Raw genomic sequence first — 22,901 nt, 5'->3', positions numbered from 1 at the left:
CAGCTGTCTCCGCAAAGCTACCCACTCATGCAATTCACAGTCCCGCATGCAGTGTCAAAGAGAGACACGCTACGCATGGGCGATGGATGTTTGGTCCGGTATGCTGATCGACGTGGGATGTCCCGATTGGGAGACTGGGTGGAACAAACCAGTCGACCGGCCCTGGAGGAGCCGGAAATTAGACAAGCAAGGCACTGTCGGAGAGCTGGAAGGAGCTCGAGCAATGATGCATTCGGGCCGGCAGAGCCATGCACAAACTCTACATCGGTTGGCAAAAGAGGTCGGAGGGTCAGGTGAGGTCCATTTTGACCGGGGTAAGGATTATTCCTAGCCTATGGACCAGCGCAACATGGGGAACAGCGTCCTTGGTCCACGCTGGACAAGTCTGGAGCCCCGCTTCCTTTGACCATTCCTAGTGCAATCAATAATAGTGACCGAGCTGGAAATGGTCTTGACCGTCTTGGAGACTGGGAGAATACGAAAAGCTGGGGGGAGGGAAAAACCATTCGGGGAAGTTGATTTAGTTCACTAGTTTGGCCAGGGGTCGCCCCGGTAATTACGTTACACAGTACCTCGTCCAGTCCCTGCAGCTGTGGGTAAACCGGCATCGTTACCTGCACTATCCAGGTTTACGTCAATACCGCATAGTAGTTTTTTAAACTCACTCATAGTGAAGTATGATCTTTGGCTTTCTCAAGTACATCCTTGTTGATGTATGTCTGATTTGGAAGATGTATCAGATCAACTTTTACATTCTTCAGTGAGACACCAGTCTAGCAGTTCATCGCCCTGCAAGTCTGGCTCATTCCGGCCAACTCTCGATACAGCAGGTGGACAAGCCAAACAATACTCCACACAGAGCGAATCCCGCGGCGCATTTAGCTTCTGCTTAGACGTGCCTGTGGCAGAGCAAAATACCTATGGCGCATGGGGAAATTGAGCATGAAGCAGGAGGCACTTTTGCCGGGTCTTTCGTCATTGGAGGAATTAGTTCTCAACTAAGTACTACTCCTTAGTACTACCACTAGCCAGTCTCCCATGGATCCGTGCCGTCAAGCCCATTGTTGGTCCGAATCCGGCTGGGCGTCTTACCGTCACAGTGTGTGTATCCACCGTGTAATCCCGTCTTCTTCCACTCATCACCCCAGCATTCCCCGCATTTCCCTTCCCTCTTCTCCCAGTAGCTGCCCAGCGGTCAGACCGATTGCACAACCAGTTGGTTTAAACAGGTGCCTGGCAACATGTCAGACAAGCAGACACCGCCAAGCAGAGATTCTGAGCACAACAAATGTCATCGTACCGACATGGCTCCAAGGCACCTTACGTCGACCCAACGGCCGGCCGCAAGGGTCAGCCCATACCTCCTACTCACTAAACAATGCAGTCCTCCTCCCACTGGAATCTCTTAATTTCGGTCAGTGAACACGAGCTACTATGGGAGAAATGCCCCACTTCAGAGCTGAATAAGATGAGGTAACCACCTCCTTCTTCCTACAACGCGGATGAGATCCCGTCGGGAGAAGAACGGGATGTCCCTCACTGGCACCGTACTCGGGCGTCAGACTTGACTCCGACTATCCTCGGTGTCGCCTAAACACGAAAGCCGCTCATCATTTATCCAAATTAGCGGTTAGCCTGGGGGGAAGAATTACCCCACTTTCGGCTAAGGTGCTGCTGACGGTGATGGAGCGCCACTGCGAAATTATGATGGCCTTGTCAAATATCCTATGAAGATGAGAAACTTCTTGCACGACTGTGGGTAAGTTATCTAGGTCCTAGTCAAAGAACATCTACTGCTCACACACAGTGAGTTGTCGGACAAAGTCCGAACTGTTGATCGTCCACGCATCGCCGGTAGAGCGGACATTGCCGACCACATGGCAGTCCAGTGACATTGAACCATGACGCTTGACCGGGCCACGAGAAAAGCATCGTTTTCGTAGAAACTTCTCGGAGGGTGGCTGCTCTCGGTCAGGTGCCGCATGCGCTCATGCAGAGGCAGGCCATTGGGGGTTAGTTGGAGATGTGGGGAATCTCTCCGTGGGGTACTCACTAACTAGTAGACTAGTCTAGTACCCTGAGGATTCGGGAATCAAACTCGATTCAAGTCTTGTTTCCGTCACGGACAACTAACTAGCACTCTCGATCACGGGTTATGTGTGGAGACTGAGTCGTTTCTTTTCTTTTCTTTTGCTTACCAAACGTCGCCTTTGTGCGAAAAGTAACCAAGACCCAGTATTGCTTGTGGGTATACGGTATTGCATGATTGAGGATGGGGTCCAGTCTTCGACTTTGGACTGCAGAATTCTCCGATTCCGGCCCCTGTCGAGCCCTACATGCAATATTTGCCTATCGCTTGTCTTGCCTAGTCTTCCGAGCTCAGTCCTGATCTGTCCAGGCGTCGTCGCCAAGATTTGGCTGGCTACGACTCGAGCCTCCCACCCCCGCATCATCCGCGCTCCTGGTCTCACACCCAAAAGTAACAAGCAACGGCATCTTTCCGCCTGACATCCTGTTTGCTGCTAGGCATGCCGATATTCAAAAAGCATCTTGACGCCGAAAGCCTCCAGACGGGAAGCAAAACCAGCTACATCGACCCGAATGCCCCCGGGCCAAGTAACCGGATTCTACGGAAGGATGAGAAACAACCGTACCCTTGTCACTGCTTTATAGCCGGTCCAGGTAAAGCGTCTCACCCACTAGATGCTTACAAGCAGCGCAATGCCCTCGTACATGCATTGGAAATAAAGCCTGGGCATTTCCAACTGCATACTAATCAATCTAATCCCGGTAGAAGGTACCTCATTACACGGTACATAGTTACCCGAGTTACCCTTTGCAATTTTAATTCTTCCCCATGTGGGGTGTATCCCGGGTCTGAGGGCCTCCACCTCCAGCCACAACCGTGACAACCCCGGGACGTGTAGCAGCTCACCAAGGCTCATCAACGGATGAACCCGAACGGCATCCACATGGTGAACCCGTAAGAGCCTGTTTTTCTACCGATGATTACCCGTACGACTGGCAGGTGCCAAGTGCAGTGTAGTCTAGAATGAAATACGAACTTTATCCCGAAAGTTCAGGATGAAATCGTGTACCAACGCTCCCAACGACGGAGTCATGGACTCCGGATATTCATCGGCGAGTTAAACATTTAGTAAAGGGTCCGAGCGAAGTGCACTAGGCAGTCAGAATAATGAATCTGGGGGTGTGAGACTAGATCTAGACTAGAAAAACTATACCTCTTAAATTTTATGTCTGCCTGTTGGATAACCTACAAAAAGTTTTTACTTCTTTCTTTGTCTCCTTCCCTGTCAACTATGACGTTACCATGCAGACATGTAACTACTACTAATGTACCATGCCTATGCCTTTCCCAATCCTCCACGGTGCTCAATCCCCTCTACTGTAGGACTAAATCTACTAGATGCTGCGCTTCGGATCATCGGATCGGTTGGGCCCGAATCTTACCTGCTGGATTACTTCTTTCTTCCTGGAGTTCTTTCCGCTTCTGCTCCATGTATATTGGTTCTACGGCAACAAGTATCCGGGCTAAGTGTAGGGTCAAAATATCAATGATGCTAAGGGATACTAGATGTTTCATCTATTTACCACATATTTACTTCGAGAATGTGTTAAAGAGCTCCTGCAACCTAGTTTACAAGTAGTGTACTAGTCGATGTCGAGCACGGCTTTCCGTATCGGTGCGGGTAGTAGTACTCGATATCAACATTCTTTGGGGGAACAGATTTCTATACTGTTACTAATACTGGAGGATTAGGGAGATCGCTAGACTACTATTATCAATGCTTTCATGTCATACTTGATCCTAATTGACATTATTTAGATATACTTGGTAGACCTTGGGCTCTGTGTATCACGTGATTTGCAGTATGTCACTGCTCGATTCTGATTGGCTGCTCATTTTGACGTTCCGGTGTATGGCATCCAAAAGCCAGGGCCATGGAATGCTCCCTCATTCTACGCTCGAGCATCTGATTATATTGTCGAAAGAATACTTCGCAAGATGGCGCACGAAGAGAAGGACCACCCCGATGTAGAGGCGTGCAGTGAGAGTCAACATGATGATTCCGAACAAGGCCCAACATCTGCTTTTCAGCAATTGGCTATACTAGATCGCTTCCTTGCGGTCTGGATCTTCCTTGCCATGGCGGTCGGTATCATTTTAGGGAACTTTGTTCCTAATACGAGCAAAGCGCTGGAGAGAGGGAAGTTTGTAGGCGTTTCTGTGCCTATTGGTACGTTGTTGTCCGCTCAATGCTTGAAATTGAAAATGAAAGGGTGTATACCAACAGCATTTTAGCTATCGGTCTCTTGGTCATGATGTATCCCATCCTGTGTAAAGTGAGGTTTGAGACGCTCCATCGATCATTCCGGGAGAAAGGACTCTGGGTCCAGGTCGGATTCAGCATCGTCGTCAATTGGATTATAGCTCCATTTTTCATGGTAGGTCGGTGTCACACCGTGGGCGATAGTAGGCTAATTTGAAGTAGCTTGGTTTGGCCTGGGCCTTTCTCCCTGACGAAAGAGGTCTTCGAGAGGGCCTGATCCTTGTGGGTATCGCTCGATGTATTGCTATGGTATGCCATACCCTGCCTGGGAGTAGTGTAACACGCTGACGAGCATAGGTCCTTGTCTGGACAGGACTAGCAGGAGGTGATGGAGAATACTGCGCGATTTTGGTAGCCATTAACTCGATCTTGCAAATGGTCCTCTTTGCACCCCTCGCGACTTTTTTCATCCGCGTCATTGGTGGAGCGAACCACGGTCTAACAATCGACTATTCGCTGGCTGCAAAAAGCGTCGGTGTATTCCTTGGTATCCCCTTGGGAGCAGCCATCGTCACTCGTCTCTGTCTCAGGTTCCTGATCAGCAGGGAGTGGTATGATAAGCATTTCCTGAAATGGATCAGCCCACTGTCCCTGATCGGCCTGCTTTTCACCATCTTGGTTCTATTTGCATCGCAGGGGCAACATGTGGTCCACCAGATCGTATCTGTTATCCGGGTGGCGGCTCCTTTGGTTGTCTACTTTGCTGTTATTTTTGGTGTCACTCTTGCCGTAACAAGGCGCTGCGGTTTCGGGTACAGGTTGTCTTGCACGCAAAGTTTCACTGCTGCCAGCAACAACTTTGAACTCGCTATCGCGGTCGCAATAGCAACGTTTGGCGTAGACAGTGACCAGGCTTTAGCTGCAACGGTTGGGCCCCTCATTGAGGTCCCGGTGCTTCTAGGATTAGTATATGTGGTCAAGTGGGTTGCAAGAAGACAGAAGTGGACCCCTTAGCCATCTTGAAGCCTATGTAAAATACCACCACAAAACAAGAGACATCAGCTATTGCTTATCTCGTCCAGAACCTGAAATAGTATATGATTTTGCACTCTGCACCCCTCCTCTGTAGTGAGTCCTTTGGAGAAACCGGCCCAGAGTTTCCTACGGATCTCTGACAACTCCACTCCACGTGTATTGTACTGATCAATCAATTCATCCGCAATAGCACAAAGTGTGGTGTTCAAAACATCTCCATTGCTTGGCCAGGACTCCACGGCTTCGCCCGGGCCACAACCACAGACGGATTGGTCTCGGACGGGCACTTCAAGGTCTGGGGCCCCTTGCACGGTTCCCGAAGGAGGCATTGTAGCAAGATCACAGCTTTGTCCCGGACTAGGTATCCCCAGCTCATTTGATTGCAGTGCACTGGTAGCAGCATTCCTCGCCTTTGGTAGACTGACTGGACTGGCTTGAGACTTGCACGGTGTTTTCGTCGAACGAAGCTTCGGAATGGCGACTTTTTCAGTTAACGCTGGCTCATCAGTTTGCAGATAGCGTTCTAATAGCTCCGACGTCAAGCCCGAGCGAGTCAGAAGGTATTTCAACTTCCTGTTCTCCGCCTCAAGCTTCTGCACCGCCATTCTATGGTCCACATCTTTACGACGCGCTTGTTCTTGCAAAGCAGCCAACTTCTGTTCTAGCTCGCGGGTGTGCTGTTGTTTTCTAGCGCGACTATTCCGTTGATTTTCTCGGATACGAGCAAGTCTATCGAGATCCTTCATAGACAAGTTAGCAACTTGTGTTGATCAGCATAGGCATGTTTGGTGAGCTTCAACCTTTTGGTGCTTATTGGTCTCCATCTCTTACTGGGTGGGAGCATGGTCAGTGCTCAACCAAAGTAATCTTTCCCGCAAACCGGCAATTCGAAACAACTAAAATGTAACTGTAAGCTGCCCAAGATGGTGGGCTTTTGTGGGGAAACCTAGCACTGGTCCTGGAGGTTCTTCAGTGAGTCTTCTGCGCCATCTGCTTCTGCAGCAAACCGTAGCCGCTTCGGAGCGTCTTTCCCAACTAGGATATATGGAGCGATGGATAACCGGAATGATCATGGAAGGTTGATGGATTCTCATCTACAGCAAGACAGCCTCGGTGGGACTGTAGATAGGAGTGATTGGACAGGTCTCTTGACTGATCTTGAATGATTCCAATAACTGATAGGTGGACTCTGCCTTGGCCCAAGCTCCATTGAAGCCATAAGCACTCTATCTGGTACGACGGTCAGATCAGGGGACAATTACACCCACGATGACCCACCGGTTTGTGAAACAAGAAAGAACAGGTGTCGGCTGAGATGAAGATCATGGCTGGGCTATTGGTTCTAGACTCTCTGGAGTTTGCTGCAGAGCAACTTCCATGCCAAGGGCCCAAACTACTGTGTACTTCTAAGTACTCCCTGCACTAGGACACCATAACACGTTGGGAAGTAGAACATAGACAGTACCTGGTAGAAACCAGAGCTTTTCTACACGTTATTCTACTCATTTCCAAAGAAATCAAAAAGTCTAGGATCGACTGGCTAGCGAGCAGTACAGCTATGCGGGTTCAGGTCAGCGCAGCAAGACAGATACGTAGCTATCGGATAAACGTAAAGAGCCAGGCGGCGGAGAGTATATCCCCCTTCCGCGCACCGCTGCAATCCCCACGAGTGGGGAGATCTTCAATCTCCCGGATCTAATTCAGCGAAGATTAGATATATCCGAATTCACCAGGGTCCAGTCCAGATCCGGTCATCGAAATCTTGTGGAAGGAAAAACGAACCCACCCGTCATGCCGGCGAACAGGTGGCGCTGGAGCTCAACTTGGACGACGTCACTAGCCGTCACTCATACTTGGGCGCCCCCGGAAGGACTGGTTCACTTTTTCGCATCCATGCACTCACATCTTCCTAATGTCTCTCACATCTTTATCCTCACATGGATCTCGTGATTCTTTTGCTGTGCCAATAACCTAATTCCTTGTTTCTACTCTTCATTGATCAGACGTATATCACCATGGTCTCCACGCGACACCATCCCCGCGACTTTCCACCCCCCGCGACTGGGAGAGCTTCGCCGCCATCGACACCATCTACGTCTTCTTCGAGTGCCAATGGCTCCGGAAAAAAATGGGTGCATGCCCCGTCTGGTGCCATTACCCTGTGGTTGATCTTCTCCATCCCGCTAGTACTATGGGACGCCAGCTACGTGCTGCTGCGCCCTCACCTGAAGCTCGATAGCAAACTACATTCCCCGATCTGGACTCCGTATGCGCTGTACGGCACAATTGATTACCTCTACGGCTGGCCGGCATTCAATGCGCGCAATGAGTTTACCATTGCGCAAACTATCCTGAATCTTGTCGAGACTGCTGGATACATTTACTACCTGGTGATTGTGTATACGTATGGGGTTACAGCGGGAAACACGGCGCGAGGCCAACGTAAAACCAAGAAAGGGCCATTCTGGATGCTGAAAGAGTCCAAGGTTGTTTCTGGTCGTCCCGGCGCGACTGCGCTTCTGGTGGCATATACCGCCTCTGTGATGACTCTTGCGAAGACGGCCCTATTCTGTGAGCTGCCATCATGCTGTCAGGGTTGGTTGGGAATATGACTCTGATGAATCTGTTATAGGGCTGAACGAGGCTTTCTCTGGCTTCGCAGACGTTGATCGCAGCGACCCTTGGAGCTTGTTCTTCCTGTGGATCATACCCAAGTAGGCTTTATTTCCATTGTTGGTGTTGTTGGCTCATCTAACGGTCGCATTAGTGCTCTCTGGGTCATCTTCCCTAGCTATGGCGTCTATGCTCTGGGTTCAGAGATCCAGGCGTCACTAGAGAGTGCCACGCCGCGTCAGCGAGTTGGGCGGCCCAAATCGTCGTAGGATCGCCCCGGACTGCAGCAAGCTCGGGGTAATGATAGGTTGCATCCGGCTAAAGACGCTTGACCAGGATACGAGAGGGGAAGTCGCGTGCACCACACTAGTACGGAGTTTGAGCACCGCGCATGATTGAAGTGATTGGGGGGTGGGAGCGGGAGGAATAATGGAGGGCAGGTTTGGATGTGGACATGTCGGAAGGTTTGGGTTATACATCCTACTATAATACAGGTCCCGGAGATACAAGCTTAGATAAATTCAACAATCGAGGAAACTGAGTAAGGAGGCGTCTGTCAGCCAGAAGGCAACACTAGTTAGTTGATAGCGTAACTTTTCCCCGGGATAACAGCAGCCAGTGATACTGCGGGCTAGGAACGCCATGCATTCGCTGGTATTTACCCAACGTCGCTGCAGGCTTCCGATACGCTCCCTCACTGCACGATTCCATCCACCGCTCTTGTGTACCTCGTTCAGTCTCGATGTTATTTGTCTAGTTCTCCTGTAGATTGGTCTTGTCTAGTGGGTTCCGCAAGGGTCTGGGTGGTCGAGCCAGTTGATGGTTGTCCAATGACCGCGGCCCCATATATATTACCAGCGATGACACTCCGGACTTGCACGTTCAGCTATTGAACCTTCTTCTCTACAACACCCATGTTCTGGAAACTGGGTCCCTTATTAGCGCTGTACCTTTTTTATGGGCATCATCACTCAGAATCCCCAACTTGACAATCTTACAACTACTTTCTACTCTATCGGAACAGATCCGGGGACGGGCACGCATTAATTACTAAAGGCCAATTTCCCCCAGGATGACGACGGCGAGAGGTGCCAAGCCTCCAGTCAGCGCCCGTCCCAGCCAGCCTTCCCCATACCCACCGTTTTCGACCACCGCCTCATCCCGCGGTTTCGTCCCGTCTTTCTCCCCAGAGCACCAGCAGGACCAGACCCTGTGGCCAACTCCCTCCGCATCCACCCCCTTCCTACCGAACGATGATCCGGGTCTTGTTCTTGGGGTACCTGCGCCCATCATGATCCCTCCGGAGTCCGACGAGTCCCCCTTGGCCTCCGGCCTGACCATGGGGCACGACGATATCGTCCTACCCGAAGACCTCGACACCCACAGCCGGGCCAGTTCGCGTGATCCAGGCAGTGCCGTTACTGCCGGTGATCCCGGTTCCTCGCATGAGTCCGGAATCGATGCCCAGCGGGACGACGGAAGAGGCGACCCCGCACACAATCACGATCAACAGGGAGGCGAAAAACCGGCGTGGAGCGAAATGAAGACGAAAGCCGGCAAGGAACGAAAGCGCCTACCCCTCGCCTGCATTGCTTGTCGAAGAAAAAAGATTCGATGCTCGGGTGAAAAGCCTGCGTGCAAACACTGTTCGCGCTCTCGGATACCATGTGTTTACAAGGTCACCACCAGAAAGGCGGCGCCCCGGACGGACTACATGGCGATGCTGGATAAGCGCTTGAAAAGGATGGAGGACCGGGTCATCAAAACTATCCCCAAGGAAGAAACCAGAGACATGGGCGCGATTGGCCGGTCGGTTGTTCGACCACCTCAACCGGGACAGACCACCAAGGCGCAGAAGAAGCGGACAGCAGAAGAGGCTTTTGCAGCTGAAATGGATGAGTGGGCTAGGGAGAACCGCAATGGTCCGCAGGATACTTTTCCAATGCGCCGTGAGAGTAAACCGGGTGATGCGTCGGGCTTAATGACTGCAGGTGCCGAATTTTTACCGTCACTTGAGATCCAGGAGCACCTGGCAGAGGTGTTCTTCGATTGCGTTTACGGACAATCCTATCTCCTCCTTCACAAACCAAGCTTTATCCGAAGACTCAAGGCGAGAACCGTGCCCCCGGTTCTTATACTTGCGGTTTGCGCCGTTTCCGCTCGATTTTCAACCCATCCACAGATCAATTCCGAACCTCCTTTCCTGCGTGGCGAGAACTGGGCCAATCCGGCAGCTGCTATAGCCCTGAGTCGCCATGACGAACCTAATATTACTATTCTGACCGTTTTCTTGCTTCTGGGCCTTCACGAGTTCGGCACGTGTCATGGCGGGCGGAGTTGGTCATTCGGTGGCCAAGCACTGCGCATGGCGTATGCCCTGCAGTTACATAGGGAGCTCGACCATGACCCTTTGCTAATCCAGAAGAATGGCAATGGGTCACAGCTCAGTTTCACAGATCGGGAGATACGGAGACGGACCATGTGGGCTTGCTTTTTGATGGACCGCTATAATTCATCCGGGAGTCAGCGTCCGCCGATAGGGAATGAGAAATTCCTGCAAATACAGCTTCCTATTAAAGAGTCACATTTCCAGATGGAGATCCCGGGACCGACGGAAGACTTAGACGGCAATGTCCTCAACCCAGTCCCGGATGATGTTGGTCAGCTATCTAATGCGAAGGAGAATATGGGAGTATCGGCCTTTATCATCCGTGCAGTCGTCATATGGGGCCGCATTGTTGATTATCTCAACCTTGGAGGGAAAAGAAAAGATACGCACCCACTGTGGTCGCCGGAATCTGGGTACACGCGCCTCAAGCGGCAAATCGAAGAGTTTTCCGCGTCTCTCCCTAGCCATCTCTTGTTCACTTACGAAAACCTTCAGATCCATGCAGCCGACCGAATTGCCAATCAGTTCATCTTTCTGCATATTATCATTCACCAGAACATGCTCTTCTTGAACCAATTCGCTATACCGCTATCACCGGGGGGTCGACCTCCCCGTGACATGCCTAAAGCATTCTTGAGCAATGCTGGCCGAGCAGCAGTGGAAGCTGCTCATCATATCTCCATCCTGATCGATCGTGCATCAGCTTATCCCCTCACTGTTCCGTTCGCTGGGTACTGCGCTTATTCGGCCAGCACTGTCCATATATGGGGCATTTTCTCGAAGAACGCACAGTTGGAAGCGCGATCCAAGGAGAATCTACGCCACACGTACCGTTACCTCAATAAAATGAAGAAATATTGGGGAATGTTCCATTACATGGTAGAAAGTGCCAAGGACCGATATCGCCAATTTGCCGATGCGGCCATCAAAGGCACGGTGGTTACGCAGAATGGCGGGCAGATTGCGCCTATGTTCCAGTATGGCGACTGGTTCGACAAGTATCCTCATGGGATGTCAAGGTCGCACTGGGAGGAACCTGATCTGCAAAAGGCGAAGAGCGACGATGGTGTCATGAGCCAGCGGCCGGACCTTCAGAGCGTCGAAGAGTTCTTTGCCAGCCTTTCTCCTACACCACAGCCGAGCGCCCCGCGTAGGCATTCGAAGAAGAGCAGCAAGGCCGACAGCGTGAGCGGGTTTGATGGACCAACTCCCCCGCAGTCGATGAATGACATCGGTATGGACGGCGCCCCGGGCATGCTTGGGACAACCGGTACAGGCTTCCCTCAGCCGGCCATGTTCAACCAAAATCGCGCGGGACAGCAGCCCTTCGCACAACCCGGCTTTGACTTTTCCATGCCCGCAGCAGACCAACTCCCGCAGCTGGATCGACAATTTGTCTACGGTTCCTTCGGCGACTTTGACCCGTCTGCATCCCTCGTTCCGCCCGAGAATCCGGCGATGCCCGCTCCCGTGAATCGCCCCGATGCTCCCCCTAATCAAGACCCCTCCACCATCTTTACCGGTCAATTAGATCCCAATGCCCCGTCCGGAGCAGGTGAATACTACCAGCCCAGCGCCTGGTTCTTGCCATTTAACCTCGACCCTGTGGGTGCCGGTGGTGGCCTTGATCCAAATTCACAAGCCGCCGGCACCGGCAACCCCGTCGTAGGAGGTCCCGATCTCTCCGGCTTCGGAAACATACCGATGGGAGCATTTGATCTGGGACTTACGGGGGTGAATCGCGGATCGCAAGCATAAGTGGCCATAACCCTCGTGCTTGCGGTAGAAGGATATCTTATTTGGTTTGGCTTTCAGTTTTCAGCGGGGTACATTCGGGCTTGGGGCGGACGGTTTGGTTTTGGAAAAGATTTGGAGTTATGAACGACCTTGGCTATGTGGTTGATGCGACGCTTTTAGTCTGGTCTGGCTATGTGATGCCTTGATGCTGTGTATTTATATTATGGTTATATATATTCCAACGCTGTCATGCGAGAGAATAAGAACATTCAATTTAAGAATAGCTATCGAGATTCCGAGATGAGACGATATATCGTTATTACAGCAAGCCAAATGGTGGTTGGACACAATCATGAAGCGGCCACTAACAAATTCAAATAAAACACTCTAATACCGCCATCTGAGCGAAAAGAAAAAAAGAACAAATTAAAAGGACAAAGATAGATGATAGAGCAAAAAAATGCATTGTCGGGGAGTCGAACCCCGGCCACTCGCTTGGAAGGCGAGTATCATAACCGTTAGACTAACAATGCTTGGAAGAATGCATCATCCGTGAATCGAACACGGGCCTCATCGATGGCAACGATGAATTCTACCACTAGACCAATGATGCTTCCTTGAAAGTAGCCGCCACTTATTTGTCTTATACCCCACTGTATACTTTCAGTGATGTAGGCTGCGGGATTTGCATGTAGTAGGAAAGTTTAACCTGCGTTTATCGGAGATAATGATATTTTGAATCTGCAGTTCTTTAGATTAAAGTTATAATCATGATCAATAAGAAGAGTAAAAAATTGTTTTGGTATTCAGTTACCTATTACTGCGACATCATCCCACGTTTACACAGTCTTATCTTGTTTGTAGTATACAGTCAGTCGTGTCGGCTAGTATGATCGACCTACATTGTATTACACATGTCCTAATATGTAGACAAGACATTCTTACGTTCCAACTACACATATATCCATCAAGCTCATTCTACGAAAATATATTTTGTTCGTTAGCTCAGGAATCATACACTAAATCTGACGTTAACGTCTTGCGGATTGTGAATTGTTGTAGGGAACATATTTCAACTAGTAAGCATTGTTAGTCTAACGGTTATGATACTCGCCTTCCAAGCGAGTGGCCGGGGTTCGACTCCCCGACAATGCATTTTTTTTTTCTTTTTTCTTTTTCCATGTTCCTTTCTTAAATAGAAAGAATGCCTCAATTCGTCGTATGCTACGTGGTGGAATATGTTTTTGAGTAGTTGATTTATTGTTTATTCTTTAAGTTGGGGACATACATGTATTTGTTCATCTGAGACCGTGAGCATTCGATAGTAGGTACTTCGTCAGTTGGCAAGGAGCTACTAGTTGATCAAAATATATATCCGAAAGTCGGTGTTGGTAAAATGCAAAACATGTTCTCATGCACCTCATAGTAGTAGAAATAATCAACGACGCTATAAAACAGAGCCAGCTCAATCAATCGATGAATCAACCAATGCATGCATGCACCATGCATATAATAATCGGCCATTGTACAACAAATACAACCAATGCTGGCAGCAATACATATAACATATCTGATAAAAGTTGCGCTATCGGTCCCAGAAATAAACAAAGCCTGCCAACTAACAAACAATTTTAATCTTCCCACTCCTCATCTAACTGGTCTATCAGTCGATTCTCGGCATCGACGTCACTGCCTCGACGGCCGAAACTGCCGCGGTGGTTGACGCTGTTGCCGCGGGTGTGGCCGTGGCCGAGAGCCGGGGAACGTTTTAGGCGGAGGAGGCGGGCTAGGGAGGAGAGGAGGATGATGATCATGTCCTGTTTGGGGAGGAAGAGAGAGAGGAGATGGTGTTAGCTAAGGGTTCTGTATAATAAATGGTATTCTTGAAGAATAGCAAATGAGACGGTTGTATGTGTTCGGATAGATGAGTGAAGCAAGGAAAGATTTCTAGAATCAATCACTCGAGCTATTGACATGTTTCCAGCTTGCTCTATATGGACGTCTTTGCCAGGCCTGCACAAGCAATGACTGTATATACCGTGTTCAACACGGGCTAGATATCCAAACGAGTGACTTCGAGGACGAGCAAAGAAAGACAAGCGTAAGGAAAGAAGGAATGCAAGCACGCCTGATGTAATTGAGCTCCAGACCAGCCAAAGCAGATTCAATCCATCCTCGAAACAGGCAACCTTGCATTGCCAAACTCCTTGTACGAGGCCTGCTCATGCCGCCGGGACCGTCGGAACGGAATTAACGCCAGTATACTTACTTTGATGAAGTCGAGCATTCCCGCCCAAAGACTGTAGTTCGGGCACTGTCTCCAACCGCGCTGGTGCATGACGGTTCGTTGGTATGCGCAACCACCGACTAGGTACGCCGCCACGGCGATCAAGGCACTGTGCTTATTAGTCGCTGACCATACCGTAGGGTATTTCCTACTTACATTACGCCGAATACGCCGCCTGGCGAAAGGCCCGGGTTATCCGGTGTGGGCGCGGTAGCGCCACAAGCGGCAGAGCTTCGCACCTCGAAGAAATATGTGCACTGGTCCATGGTGCCGACAAAGGAGACCGTCGCCTGGGAGGCAGGGGTGTCGCGCTCACACAGGAACGACATGATGGTGGATTTGGTGCGGGCGGCATTTCCGATGTAATCGCCGGCACAAGGGGAGCCATTGGTATAGTTCATGACCAGCTTTCGGCCGCGGAAGAAGGGGTCTGATGCTTGTTGACTGCATCGGGTCAGTCGAGTGATTATGGCAAGTGGTATAGAAAAGTAGGGTCACCGTACCCAATGGAGTAGACTTTACCCTCCCTCTCATAGTAGGCGCTAACATTCCTCCACCTTGAGCGGTCCACCCCCACCACATCCTTGATATCTTCGACCACGGGCGCACAGATGTTTAGCGTAAAGTTGGCATTATAATCGTGTCCTCTGGCGTGCCAACTCTCGTCTCGGGCGCCTTTGCGAGGTTTGTCCCCGTCTACCGGGGGTGGAGATAAGGAGATGGTATTCAGATCGTAGAATAGGCCGGTCGTCGGAGAGCGGACGACACAGGGAGAAAGGCCATCCTTGGGAGCAGAAGAATCGGAGGCAGCATGAGAGACAAGCGGAGCAGCCAGAAGGAAGAGGAACCTCAGCAACGAGGATGTGGGTGGCTTCATGGTGGGAGGATGATCTCCGGTGGAGGCAGCCGGGACGGTCGGCGATAACGGTTCTAAGCCGAGGAAGGGAACGGAGGATCGATCAGGCAGCTGGAGGTAGGGACTGATCGGTAAGCTTGGGAAAATCGAAGGAAAGTAGCGCAAAGGAGAGACCAAAGGGAAAGAAAAGAAGTGAAAGAGGGAGAAAAGAGGGGGAAGGACGAGGAGGAGCAACAGGTGAAGCAGGCGTCGTAATGCGCGGAGATGAAACGTCGCATTTCTTGCGGAGATTCCATCCAGAGCTTCTCACCGCCCGCATCGTCGGCTCCGCTTCTGCCAAAAGTTCCGCGGCTTCTTCTCCAGTTTCTCCTTAAATCTCCATATCAAGATCCAGTATAGCCCGCCATGGCTCCCAAGAAGGACTCCAAGACCAAGGTCCGGGTGCAGCCCGTTCCAGAGAAACGCGGCTATGAATTCGGAGGCCCGTATGTACTCAATGCCCAGTTACAATTGACATTTGGGATACTGACCCTACAGTCTCGGTGCGTTCGGGATCGTGTTTGGTCTGCCCGTGCTGGTTTACAGCTTCACCTTCCTGTGTAACGATGTCTCCGGCTGCCCGGCACCTTCGTTACTACACCCTTCTACCGTGACGCTTGACCAATTGAAGGCAGAGGTTGGCTGGCCCAAGGGAGGTTTTGCGGATTTTTACGACACAAGCGTGACACTCTGGGTCTTGGGCTATTATCTGCTTAGCTTGGCGATGTACGTGTTCCTGCCTGGCCAGGAGGTCGAGGGCACTGAATTGGCGTGTGGAGGAAGATTGCCCTACAAGTTCAACGGTTGGTTTCTTCAATTGACTCGTATCTTCCTCTCTAACACGCCCTGCAGCTTTTCTGTCGGCCGTCCTGATCCTCTCCGGCTGTGCGACGGGCACTTACATCTACGGCGCGGACTTTGCTGTCTGGACTTTTCTCTGGGACAACTATCTGCAGGTAATCACCGCCAACCTGGTGATCTGTACTGTCATCTCCATCTTCGTCTATGCGAAGAGCTTCACTGTTCCTGCCCCTGGGCAGCCCAACCCTGAGCTCCGCCAGCTAGCTCCGGGTGGCCACACTGGCAACGCGTTGTATGATTTCTTCATTGGCCGAGAGCTGAACCCCCGGGTACGCCTGCCAATTCCCTTCGTCAGCGAAGCTTCGCGCACGATCGATATCAAGTCCTGGCTCGAAATGCGCCCCGGCTTGCTGGGGTGGATCATCCTGAACTTGTCGAACATTGCCCGCCAGTACCGCACCTACGGCTACATCACGGACTCGATCGTCATCTCGACTGCGTTCCAGGCGTTCTACGTCCTGGATGGCCTGTACATGGAGCCTGCCCTGCTGACTACTATGGACATTATTATGGACGGCTTCGGGTTCATGCTCTCATTTGGCGACCTCGTCTGGGTCCCTTTTATCTACAACTTCCAGACTCGCTACCTGGCCGTCTTTCCGTATGAGCTGGGTTTCAATGGCATTCTGCTCGTCCTGGCCGTCACCGCTGTGGGCTACTCGATCTTCCGGGGCGCCAACAACCAGAAGAATCGGTTCCGCACCAACCCGAACGACCCCCGCGTCAAGCACCTCAAGTACATCCAGACGGCTAGTGGCTCCAAGCTGATCACGTCTGGCTGGTGGGGAAGCGCCCGCCACATCAACTACCTGGGCGACTGGGTCATGTCGTGGTCGTACTGCCTGCCTACGGGCATTGCCGGCTACGCTATTATTCAGACTATCAACCCGGCCACCGGGGATCTGCAGAAGCAGGCAGTGCAGACCCCCGAGAGCCGAGGCTGGGGAATGATCTTTACTTACTTCTTCCTGGTGTACTTTGGCACGCTGCTGATCCACCGCGAGCAGCGGGACGAGGAGAAGTGCAAGCGCAAGTACGGAGCCGACTGGGACCGGTATACGTCGTTGGTCCGCAGCCGGATCATTCCTGGCATTTACTAAAGATAATGGGGATATAGACCGAACAAAAGTTCTTAATGTATGATACTTTCTCGTCTGAACGACTTCACATATCGGACATGACATGTATTAGCTAGATTGGACATCTTTATTCTTTTTAATGTCATCACGCTTTCTCTTCTTCCCTCTATGGTCCACCAGCACCTCTAAGCCCCATTCATCATCCCCATCATTCGGCACCCACGGCACCAGCACCTTCTTCGCCTCCAACATAGCCCGCTCTCGCGCCTTGCCTGCAGGCGTCTCCAGCGCAGCCCTCTTGAAGTCCTTATACGATGCTGCCCTAACCACCTGCTGTCCCTCTCCCGCAGAACCATCACCAACACCATCACCACCATCCAACAACCCCCTCAACGCCCCCCACATCTTCGCCCTCGACAGCGCCGACGCGCCCTTCCCCACCGGCACCGACGCCTTATACCCCTGCTTCATACCACCTATGATCGTCTCATACAACCCAGTCCACGAACCACTCAATTTAGCCAACTGCTTCGCCCCATTCTCCGCCGCATAGCGATCCACCCCACCACCAGAAGCACCCCCAAGAACCGGTGCAGCCGTCCAAACAGCCGAGATATTCCCCGGCTTACACTTCATCCCGGCCTCCTTGCTCTTCGGTTTGCCAAACGCCCACAACTCCTCCACGACCTCTGTATCGACAGAGAGAACCTTAAACGGATGATACCCGTACCCACCCCCTCCTCCTTCTTCAAACCTCAACATTAAAGGCCCCATTCTCCCATCCACCCCCCAAGCCCTCACACACCCCGTCTCACTCACCTCCTCGCGCGGCATCACTACCCCCGCCAGATACGCATTCTCCGTGACAGCCACCAGCAGACTCATACCCCTGGACAAGAGAGACGACACCTGCCGCAGGGCAAGCTTGTCCGAGCAGGACTTGCTTTTCGTGGATGGGGCGTCTGCGCGCGCGGGCTTGCGGCGGACAATACCTAACTTGGAGAAGTTGGCGCGGCCGGAGAGGAGACCGGCCTCTTCTTCTTCTGAGGGGGATATTTCCCATGGAGTGGGGTCGTCTTGCGCTGCCATGGTGAGTTCCATGCTTGCGTCGCCGCAGGGAGCGGTGGTGCAGTAGAGGTAGATTTTTAGGGAGGGGTCGAGTTCGAAGGGTGGGTTGTTGTTGGGGGCATGGCGGCGGCGAATGAAGGGTGAGGGCTTGGGTGTAGAAGATGATGAAGATTGTTGATTCTCATGATTTATCAATGCGCGGATCTCACTCAACAGCCAGTAATTGAATGCGCGGAGGGCCAGGATCTCGGCGTGCCAGTCGTGGAGGACCAGACCGGTGCTGGTTGGCAGTTGCGTGGTAGGGAGGCATTTTGCGCCGGATCTGGATGCTTTAGTATTTACTAGATACATCTGTGATTATATAGGGTAGATAGTTGGTTGGTGTACATACGTAACAGCCACACAGGTTAATTCTTCTTCTTTTCCTCCCTCATACTCTTCCTCCCCGTTTGCCTCAGATACATCTACACCAACATATCGTAAGCCGGTATACACCCAACCATAGTCCCTCTCCATATATTCCTTAGATAGTGTCAAAAAAGGATATACACACCCCTCACCACCACAACCCCACACATAGGAATCCACTCCCTCGTCCCATCATCCCGTAGAATAGGTTTACTGCGTGCCGGCAAACCCTCAAAGTGAGCGTGCACGAGTCTCGCAATTCTCTCCGCAAGTGCAGCACCGTCCCCAGCATCCCCTCCTCTTTGTCGTTCCATTATGATTCTATCGTTCTAGTTATGTATGCTGTAGTTGTGCCATGTGCTATCCAAACCCACTTTTATATCAGAGTGGGTGCATGTCACGTGACTTATCATTCCTTATCCATCTCCAACAACTAAACTTAACTTATCCACTCAATCCATCCAACTCAAACCACCCATCTACTTACACTACACTCCACCCACAACCGTTCAATCTAATCACATCCCTTAAGAACTATAAAAAAAGAAAAGAGGAAGGATAATCAAAATGGCCGACAAACTCCGCACGATCCAAAACCTCGAGGCGATGCAAGCGCGCTACATCGGTACGGGCCACGCCGACACGACGAAATACGAATGGGTGTCGAACATTGTCCGGGATAGTTACGCCTCGTATATCGGTCATCCGCCTATGTTGTCGTATATGGCGCTGGGAATGGGCGAGTCCAAGGAGAAGGTCAGGGCCGCGATGATTGAGAAGATGGTTAGAGGGGCGGGGAATCCGCCGGAGGTTGGTTATCCTTATTTTTCTTTCTTGGTTTTGGTTATGTGGATGGGGCTGATGATGTGATGTTTAGACGCAGGAATAAGGTGTTTATTATTTACTGGCGAGGGGTTGGGTGTGGGGTGGATGGGATTATATGAGGGAGTTGGGTAATTGGTGATGGAATATTGTCGATGGAAGAAGGATAGGTAGTGGGAGTATGTGCTGTGCTGCGCGTACATGTGATGCAGGTGCAGATGATAAGGACACTTGCATAACTATTGGAGTTCAATGGTGGGTAAATGGCGTTGGAGGCTTCATGCATTACATTACATACTAAGGTTATGGACTAAGATGGGATAAAATCAATCAATCAATCAATTGCTATGTACAACGCTACGCTAATATACAATGACATGCTCATTTCTCCCCGTTTCCATGTCCGATATCACTTTCATCACCCTGCGCCGCTGCCAACCGCGTATTCTCATTCTGCAATGACCCGATCAAATCCAGCCATTGCTTGCGCTCTCCGCGCAGTCGATGCACCTCTTTCTTGAGCACCTCCACCTCGCGGCGCAACGCCTCAGTTTCTGCCCGCGCGCGATGCTTCTCCTGCTTGTCTGCGTGCTTCTGCTGCCGCGCCTCGATCTTCGATGCTTCCTTGACCTGGTCTTTCTCGATCTTGCCCAGCTGTTTCAGCAGCTTGGACTCGTCGTGGAACAGACCCGATGCAACCTTGTGCATCTTCGCCGTTTCGTGGTCGGGGTTCTCAGCGTGACGGCTCTTGCCTGAGGATTGGCCCCTGTGCACGCTGCTGGCTGGGCTGCTGCTCGGCGGTTCGCTGCTTGCTTGCTCGTTTGTTGCTGCTAGAGCGGTCGTCGATGCCTTGTCGCGCTTGGAGCCTTCGACTGGTGAGGTCACGCGGAGGGCTTGGATGTCGGCTCGTACTCTATCCAGCTGTGCTTCGACGTTGCGCTTTCGCTCTGCTAGCTTTGCCAGCTGCTTCTCGTGCGATGTCAGCTTGCCTTTCTTGTTCTTGGTCATTAGCTCCAGCGCAGAGACGTCGGGGCCTGCTTCCATGGATGACTCGATGTCCGAGTTCGCTGATGGTGCTATCGATGCTTTGTCGGGCGACACTGCATCATCTTCGTTTTCCTTGACTCCCTCGACATCTGGCTCCGTGCCGCTGGCAGGGACACTCTGAGCCGAGACATGACGTGAGTGCTGCGGTAGGTAGTCCAGCACCGTCTGCGGCGCATACCGCTCGAGACCGGCGTTCACCAGGTATGCGAAGCTGGCAATCAACCCGTGATGTTCGACTTCGGTGTATGACTCGTCATCGCTATCCTCCTCACTGCTAGACGCATCCTCCCCTTCCTCATCATATTGACTGTGACTGCCCACCGACCTGACCGTCGACCTCCTCTTCCTCTCCCCGTCCCGACAAGCCCAGTTCAGGAACTTGACAGCATCCGTACAGATGCTCTTGGGCGTGCCCTTCTCCACCATCCACCTTGGAATATTACCCCCAGGATCACTCCTCGTCACCATCACCCATTCAACCGGATTCATCGCCCCCTCAGGCTTATTCTCCACAGGTATCTCCCGAATAAACTCCACACTCTCATACATGCCCCGAATATACCCCGGCACAGGAGGCACCTCATCATGCTCGCACGGTCTCGACACCATCATCCACTCCCTCCCCTTCCCTTCCCTCTTCTTCCTCTCCTCATCACCCTCACTCTCATCCCAAGACACAATCAAACTCACAAAGTCCCGCGCAGTCGTGGGTTTCGGGAACTGCGCGGAAACATGAAACACCTGCACCCGTCCAATCACCCCATCCCCCTCATTATCCCCAGCTCTAACCTCAATCCCCTCAACCAACCTCTCCGCCCCAATCCCCCTAACCGCCTGATCCGGCATCTTCCCCTTCCTTATCCGCTCCTGATTCCTCCTCAACGTCTCCCCCATCTCCCCCGACAATTTCTCCCTCCACCGCTCAAACCCTAACCCCTCATGCACGCTCCGCCTCCCAAACCAATGGCCCTTCCCGTCCGCCCCATGTAACTTGTATATCGGTATCTGGAGCGGGTTGTCCCTCGTATTGGTGACTTTTATCGGCTTGCTCCATTGCTTCCGCAATGCTTGGACCCCCTTCCCGTTCCCACTCCCACTCCCACTACTACTGCTCCCATCCCCATTCGCATCCCCATCATGATCCACCAAATCATGCACAGGAAGCGCCCCACTCGCCTTCACTACCTTCTTCGCTGGATGATCATCATATGTGGCCGCCGCACCGTGCTGTGCCTGGATGTCATCGTCTGAAGGCAACGGCACGGAGTCGACGATCAGGTGCGCTTTTGTTCGGAGGTCGGTGATGTAGGCTCGTAGTGCGGCGGGGTCGGTGCTGGGGACATCGGTCCAGATGGTCGGGCAGAGGGCTTGCAGAGATTCTTGGAGGGTGGGGAGGGGCATTTTCTATTATTGAGGTGTTGATTTAGTAATCTCAATTGTAATGCAATGCGGTTCGGTTCGGTTCGGTTCAATTCTTGTGTATGTGATGTGGTGGGTCATGTAAGACGTTTCTTTTGTGATGCCGGTTCTAGAATTATTCTCTCACTCTCTCTGTGTGTGAGGGTTGGTGTAGAATTGATGAGCTATTGTGTAAGAAATGTTGGAGTGATGATGAGTTGTAGGTTAGGGAAGATTCCGGGCGATGGGCGGACGGAGTAGGAGGAGGGTATGTCACAGGGGGACCTAGGCAACCAGGCGGACATGAATCAGAATAGTACACTAGCATTAAGTGAAAGCTTAAACCACATTAAGAAGCAGGAGTTCGTCAGGATGAAGATAATGAATGAATGGTACCTCATAGGTTCTGGTGGTGGTGGTTGCGGAGAGTCGGGGACTGACGTCACCGGGTCGGGGCAGAAAAAGACCGTTCTTGCCGATGAATCCAGCAAGGTCCGTCTCGCCCCTGGCAGCCATGAGATCAGTGCTTTACTATGTCTACGCCTTACTCTACGTCCTGTCTACTGCGCAGTGCCGATCGTATTGTGGTCCATTATGTCAGACTAAGTACATCGTGCCAAATGATTCAGAAAGATGGTAGTAATGCTTAAAGTAAAGAACGAAGATCCAAAGAAGACTGGGCGCAGCCCTCCAGCATCCGATTCCCGCTCAGTCTCACCCAGTGAGAATCTGAACGGGCGTATCCAGGTATTTTCAAACCCAGCCTGGATGATAGGAGATGAACCTACCAGACAGCCACATTGACGGGACAGTAAGCCTGGAGTTAGTCTCGTAAGGTCCCACTTATGGTCACAGACCGTTAGTTGGTGACCCGACCGGTCCGCCACAGGCGGATGTCCAGATCAGAGACGCGCTCCAGGGCTACCTGCACCACATCATTTGTGTTGCCAAACTCTGCAGCCATCACATC

General features: G+C 51.7%; 10 protein-coding genes and 3 non-coding genes across 13 annotated transcripts; 7 read left to right on the top strand and 6 right to left on the bottom strand.

The window, feature by feature from the left end:
- Positions 1-1,024: 1,024 nt before the first annotated feature.
- Positions 1,025-3,520, bottom strand: An18g03560 (uncharacterized protein; the record flags this gene model as incomplete). The annotated part of the gene is made up of 11 exons (XM_059745723.1): positions 1,025-1,184; positions 1,261-1,364; positions 1,482-1,568; positions 1,653-1,712; positions 1,806-1,987; positions 2,204-2,461; positions 2,585-2,627; positions 2,712-2,991; positions 3,243-3,262; positions 3,361-3,392; positions 3,472-3,520. 11 exons carry the CDS (start codon positions 3,518-3,520, stop codon positions 1,025-1,027), a joined length of 1,275 nt encoding a protein of 424 aa, XP_059605670.1.
- Positions 3,521-4,027: 507 nt separating this feature from the next.
- On the top strand, positions 4,028-5,306 carry An18g03550 (uncharacterized protein; the record flags this gene model as incomplete). The annotated part of the gene is made up of 4 exons (XM_001398777.1): positions 4,028-4,259; positions 4,325-4,467; positions 4,515-4,601; positions 4,650-5,306. The coding sequence occupies 4 exons, from the start codon at positions 4,028-4,030 to the stop codon at positions 5,304-5,306; spliced, it is 1,119 nt and encodes a 372-aa protein (XP_001398814.1).
- Positions 5,307-7,342: 2,036 nt separating this feature from the next.
- An18g03540 (uncharacterized protein) lies at positions 7,343-8,209 on the top strand (the record flags this gene model as incomplete). The annotated part of the gene is made up of 3 exons (XM_059745722.1): positions 7,343-7,898; positions 7,960-8,041; positions 8,095-8,209. 3 exons carry the CDS (start codon positions 7,343-7,345, stop codon positions 8,207-8,209), a joined length of 753 nt encoding a protein of 250 aa, XP_059605669.1.
- An 803-nt stretch (positions 8,210-9,012) lies between these two features.
- Positions 9,013-12,087, top strand: An18g03530 (uncharacterized protein; the record flags this gene model as incomplete). Its single annotated transcript, XM_001398775.3, has 1 exon — positions 9,013-12,087. One exon carries the CDS (start codon positions 9,013-9,015, stop codon positions 12,085-12,087), a length of 3,075 nt encoding a protein of 1,024 aa, XP_001398812.1.
- Positions 12,088-12,527: 440 nt separating this feature from the next.
- Positions 12,528-12,599, bottom strand: tRNA-Gly (GCC). Its single transcript has one exon. It is a non-coding gene; the product is annotated as a tRNA-Gly (tRNA).
- A 9-nt stretch (positions 12,600-12,608) lies between these two features.
- Positions 12,609-12,679, bottom strand: tRNA-Gly (GCC). Its single transcript has one exon. It is a non-coding gene; the product is annotated as a tRNA-Gly (tRNA).
- Positions 12,680-13,149: 470 nt separating this feature from the next.
- tRNA-Gly (GCC) lies at positions 13,150-13,221 on the top strand. Its single transcript has one exon. It is a non-coding gene; the product is annotated as a tRNA-Gly (tRNA).
- A 476-nt stretch (positions 13,222-13,697) lies between these two features.
- An18g03490 (uncharacterized protein) lies at positions 13,698-15,230 on the bottom strand (the record flags this gene model as incomplete). The annotated part of the gene is made up of 4 exons (XM_001398774.3): positions 13,698-13,883; positions 14,336-14,462; positions 14,510-14,797; positions 14,857-15,230. 4 exons carry the CDS (start codon positions 15,228-15,230, stop codon positions 13,698-13,700), a joined length of 975 nt encoding a protein of 324 aa, XP_001398811.1.
- A 384-nt stretch (positions 15,231-15,614) lies between these two features.
- Positions 15,615-17,209, top strand: An18g03480 (uncharacterized protein; the record flags this gene model as incomplete). The annotated part of the gene is made up of 3 exons (XM_001398773.1): positions 15,615-15,694; positions 15,747-16,051; positions 16,101-17,209. The coding sequence occupies 3 exons, from the start codon at positions 15,615-15,617 to the stop codon at positions 17,207-17,209; spliced, it is 1,494 nt and encodes a 497-aa protein (XP_001398810.1).
- An 87-nt stretch (positions 17,210-17,296) lies between these two features.
- Positions 17,297-18,978, bottom strand: An18g03470 (uncharacterized protein; the record flags this gene model as incomplete). Its single annotated transcript, XM_059745721.1, has 3 exons — positions 17,297-18,578; positions 18,648-18,681; positions 18,810-18,978. 3 exons carry the CDS (start codon positions 18,976-18,978, stop codon positions 17,297-17,299), a joined length of 1,485 nt encoding a protein of 494 aa, XP_059605668.1.
- A 253-nt stretch (positions 18,979-19,231) lies between these two features.
- An18g03460 (uncharacterized protein) lies at positions 19,232-19,534 on the top strand (the record flags this gene model as incomplete). The annotated part of the gene is made up of 1 exon (XM_001398771.3): positions 19,232-19,534. The coding sequence occupies one exon, from the start codon at positions 19,232-19,234 to the stop codon at positions 19,532-19,534; it is 303 nt and encodes a 100-aa protein (XP_001398808.3).
- Positions 19,535-19,867: 333 nt separating this feature from the next.
- An18g03450 (uncharacterized protein) lies at positions 19,868-21,934 on the bottom strand (the record flags this gene model as incomplete). Its single annotated transcript, XM_001398770.1, has 1 exon — positions 19,868-21,934. The coding sequence occupies one exon, from the start codon at positions 21,932-21,934 to the stop codon at positions 19,868-19,870; it is 2,067 nt and encodes a 688-aa protein (XP_001398807.1).
- A 267-nt stretch (positions 21,935-22,201) lies between these two features.
- Positions 22,202-22,735, top strand: An18g03440 (hypothetical protein; the record flags this gene model as incomplete). The annotated part of the gene is made up of 2 exons (XM_059745720.1): positions 22,202-22,510; positions 22,589-22,735. The coding sequence occupies 2 exons, from the start codon at positions 22,202-22,204 to the stop codon at positions 22,733-22,735; spliced, it is 456 nt and encodes a 151-aa protein (XP_059605667.1).
- Between the last annotated feature and the right edge of the window lie 166 nt (positions 22,736-22,901).

The sequence above is a fragment of the Aspergillus niger genome, assembly GCF_000002855.4.
Source record: "Aspergillus niger supercontig An18".
NCBI lineage: Eukaryota > Fungi > Ascomycota > Eurotiomycetes > Eurotiales > Aspergillaceae > Aspergillus > Aspergillus niger.
This window is presented reverse-complemented; position numbering and strand designations above follow the sequence as displayed.